At 44.7% G+C, this 3,501-nt stretch overlaps 1 protein-coding gene across 1 annotated transcript in view; it reads right to left on the reverse strand.

The window, feature by feature from the left end:
• Nucleotides 1–564, reverse strand: part of LOC134455360 (high affinity 3',5'-cyclic-AMP phosphodiesterase 7A-like) — a gene marked incomplete at its 5' end in the record, with an annotated part of 14,104 nt that extends 13,540 nt beyond the window's left edge. The window contains one exon of the mRNA XM_063206383.1: nt 397–564. Within this exon, the coding sequence (XP_063062453.1) occupies nt 397–564 (168 nt within the window). The remainder of the gene's footprint in view (nt 1–396) is intronic.
• Nucleotides 565–3,501: the final 2,937 nt, after the last annotated feature.

Raw genomic sequence — 3,501 nt, forward strand, 5'->3', positions numbered from 1 at the left:
TGATATGCCATCCCTCTCCTCTGTGCTGCGTGATATGCCAGTTCTCTCCCTCTCCTCTCCTCTCCTCTCCTCTCCTCTCCTCTCCTCTCCTCTCCTCTCATACGTTAGCCACCACTGTGTTGTTGGTTTCTGCTGTCTACTGATAGTGTATATTGGAGGCTGTGGTGGTGAGGAAGGGGTGTGTGTGTGTGTGTGTGTGTGTGTGTGTGTGTGTGTGTGTGTGTGTGTGTGTGTGTGTGTGTGTGTGTGTGTGTGTGTGTGTGTGTGTGTGTGTGTGCGCATCATTCAGTGGTAGTGCATGATGATGGTGCAAGTGGACGTTGTGGTGGCGGTCTTAGTGGTGGTGTTGGTGGTGTTGGTGGTGTTGGTGTATGGTGCTGATGGTGCAAGACAGACCTTGGCCTGTCCCAGATAGTCTTCGTCGAGGATGTGCAGGGGGGCGTAGGGGCGTGAGGGGGTGTTGCGGAGCAGCCGGGTGGGCCGCAGGTGACGCTGGAAGCTGAAGAGTCTGTGGACCCTGCGACCGGACAACGGGCCGACCGACTCCCCCCGCGCTACACAGAGAGACACAGAGGGGACACGTTAGTGTAACAACTCACACCAAACGCAATACAGTAGTACACTAAGAAACTCACACCAAAAGCAATACAGTAGTACACTGGAGTCGTCCCTATGTTCCCCGGATCCTATGTTCCCCTCTACCGGGGAACATAGGACCCTTTTTTTCTGAAAAGGGTTCTATGTTCCCCACTGCTTCCAAGTAGACTGCTGCCGCATGGCAAAGCGCAGGTTGCTGTTGCAACTGTGACAGGTTAGGTTTGGTCAGGGCACAAATTTACAACTCAGAAAACATTGCATTAGGTTTAGGGATGGTTTTGGGAAGGGCACAATTTGAAAACTCAGAAACATACAATACGGGGAACATGGAACCCTTTTTTAGAAAAAGGGTCCTAAGTTCCCCGGTCCCATACAAAGACAAGGGAACATAGGACCTGGGGAACATAGGACCTGGGGAACATAGGACCTGGGGAACATAGGACCGGGGGAACATAGGACCTGGGGAACATAGGTACGCTCTCAGTACACTAAGTTTAAAAAAAAAGAATGTAAACGGAACCAACACAGAATCGCAAGAGATAACATAACAATCAAATCAACAAAATGATTTGATGTACTACAAACTGAAAAGCTCTTTTTTTTGTTTGACAAAAGGAATGGCCACAAGCAGTGGCATGAATGGCCGTCACTACTTGGGGAAGTAACACAACAGGTCAATAGGGCAGGAGCACAAAACACTGCAGAGAACAGTCCTGACACCTTACATGTGGAGTAAACAACACCATTTGAACAGTCCTGACACCTTACATTTGGAGTACACAACACCATTTGAACAGTCCAGACACCTTACATATAGAGTAAACAACACCATTTGAATGCACCTTTTATCTCTTTAAGAGGAACAAGTGAACATGTTACGCCTGCCGGAAGATAAGATTGCACGAAAGGAGGAAATAGTTTTCTGTCCATCAACCACAAATTTGCTTGACAAATATATCAGGGTTTGGCGCTGTGTGTGTGTGTGTGTGTGTGTGTGTGTGTGTGTGTGTGTGTGTGTGTGTGTGTGTGTGTGTGTGTGTGTGTCAGGGCTTGACGTCAACTTTTTTGCACACTGGCCATTGTGGTTAGCGATTTCCCTGAGTCACTAGCCATTTAGACTTTCAGCTAGTCAGAGTTGCTAGCCTACAGTTCAGCTAGTCAGAGTTGCTAGCCTACAGTTCAGCTAGTCAGAGTTGCTAGCCTACAGTTCAGCTAGTCAGAGTTGCTAGCCTACAGTTCTGCTAGTCAGAGTTGCTAGCCTACAGTTCTGCTAGTCAGAGTTGCTAGCCTACAGTTCTGCTAGTCAGAGTTGCTAGCCTACAGTTCAGCTAGTCAGAGTTGCTAGCCTACAGTTCAGCTAGTCAGAGTTGCTAGCCTACAGTTCTGCTAGTCAGAGTTGCTAGCCTACAGTTCTGCTAGTCAGAGTTGCTAGCCTACAGTTCTGCTAGTCAGAGTTGCTAGCCTACAGTTCTGCTAGTCAGATTTGCTAGCCTACAGTTCTGCTAGTCAGAGTTGCTAGCCTACAGTTCAGCTAGTCAAAGTTGCTAGCCTACAGTTCTCCTCACAGACATCATATATGAAGACTAGATGCGTCGTCCGCGTTCCCGTCATGCAAGCCGAACGTCCGCGCATGGCGGCCATGTTAGAGCAGCTCAACCAGTTGCAGTGAGTTTTTGGTGTTGTATACTCTTCAGATGACCATAATTCCCTCAAATTTATTTCGATTTTCGAAAGGGTTGGTTTTTTACACAGTATAAAAAATTCCAAACGAAAGTATATGTTGATACTGCATAGTGATGCATATCCACATTATTATTATATTATATAACATTATATTATAATGTTCATAGGTCTAAAATCATGTATAATATAATTCAGTAGGCTTATTCAGGTAATTAAATAGACCCCATAAACAAATGCACAAAGTAATCTTTTATATTTTCAGTAAAATAACAAATAAACGTTCACTTTAGTCTACATTCTACTTTGGTTTCGACAGCTCCACCTTGTGTTCAAAATGAGTCGTGACGCTAAAGCCATCCAGATAGAATGAACTTGTTGCGCTGTAGGCTAGGCTACATCTCTCTTCCAGTACGTCATCTCTGTCGTCTATAATTTGATGCAATGAATATATCCATGCCGTCAACGTAATGCACAGCAATGATTAAAATGTGTATTAGCTGTAGGTCTATCTATTTTTTTGGACAAATAGGTTAAGTGGGAAGCATAGGCCTACTAGGCCTACTCTCCTGGGCGTTTTACCCCAGTCTACACTTAAGTTTTAAGGAGCCCTACCATTTATAAAAACGTGTCAATATTTCAGCGAAGCAACAGAATACATTTTTAAGTATCCCAACGTTTCAACTCTTCACTTTACTTCAGCTGTAACGGAGGGTCTGTGGAGAGTTTAGGCTGCTCTAATATGGCTGACCTCTGCGGACGTGCTTGAAATACGCGATGACGTATCTAGTCTTCATATATGATGTCTGTGGTTCTGCTAGTCAGAGTTGCTAGCCTACAGTTCTGCTAGTCAGAGTTGCTAGCCTACAGTTCTGCTAGTCAGATTTGCTAGCCTACAGTTCTGCTAGTCAGAGTTGCTAGCCTACAGTTCAGCTAGTCAAAGTTGCTAGAGTTCTGCTAGCCAGAGTTTTGTTGTCAGTTTTTTTTTCTTTAGAATATTCTTGCATTTAAATACAAACAATTGATTTAACTAACTACTACAACTAATGTCAAACCAAAGAATAAAGTTATCTGTCACAAGTGGCTAGTGATACTGACATTGTTGTTACTAGCCACAGCAAAGTTTTACCACGTTTGGCCTGTTGGCAGTAGTGTTGCCATACGTCCAGGTTTTTCCTGGATTGTCCCGGGCGCATCAATGTGTCCAGGTTTTTTACCACTGAA

Source organism: Engraulis encrasicolus, chromosome 9 (assembly GCF_034702125.1).
Source record: "Engraulis encrasicolus isolate BLACKSEA-1 chromosome 9, IST_EnEncr_1.0, whole genome shotgun sequence".
NCBI classification, from domain to species: Eukaryota; Metazoa; Chordata; class Actinopteri; order Clupeiformes; family Engraulidae; genus Engraulis; species Engraulis encrasicolus.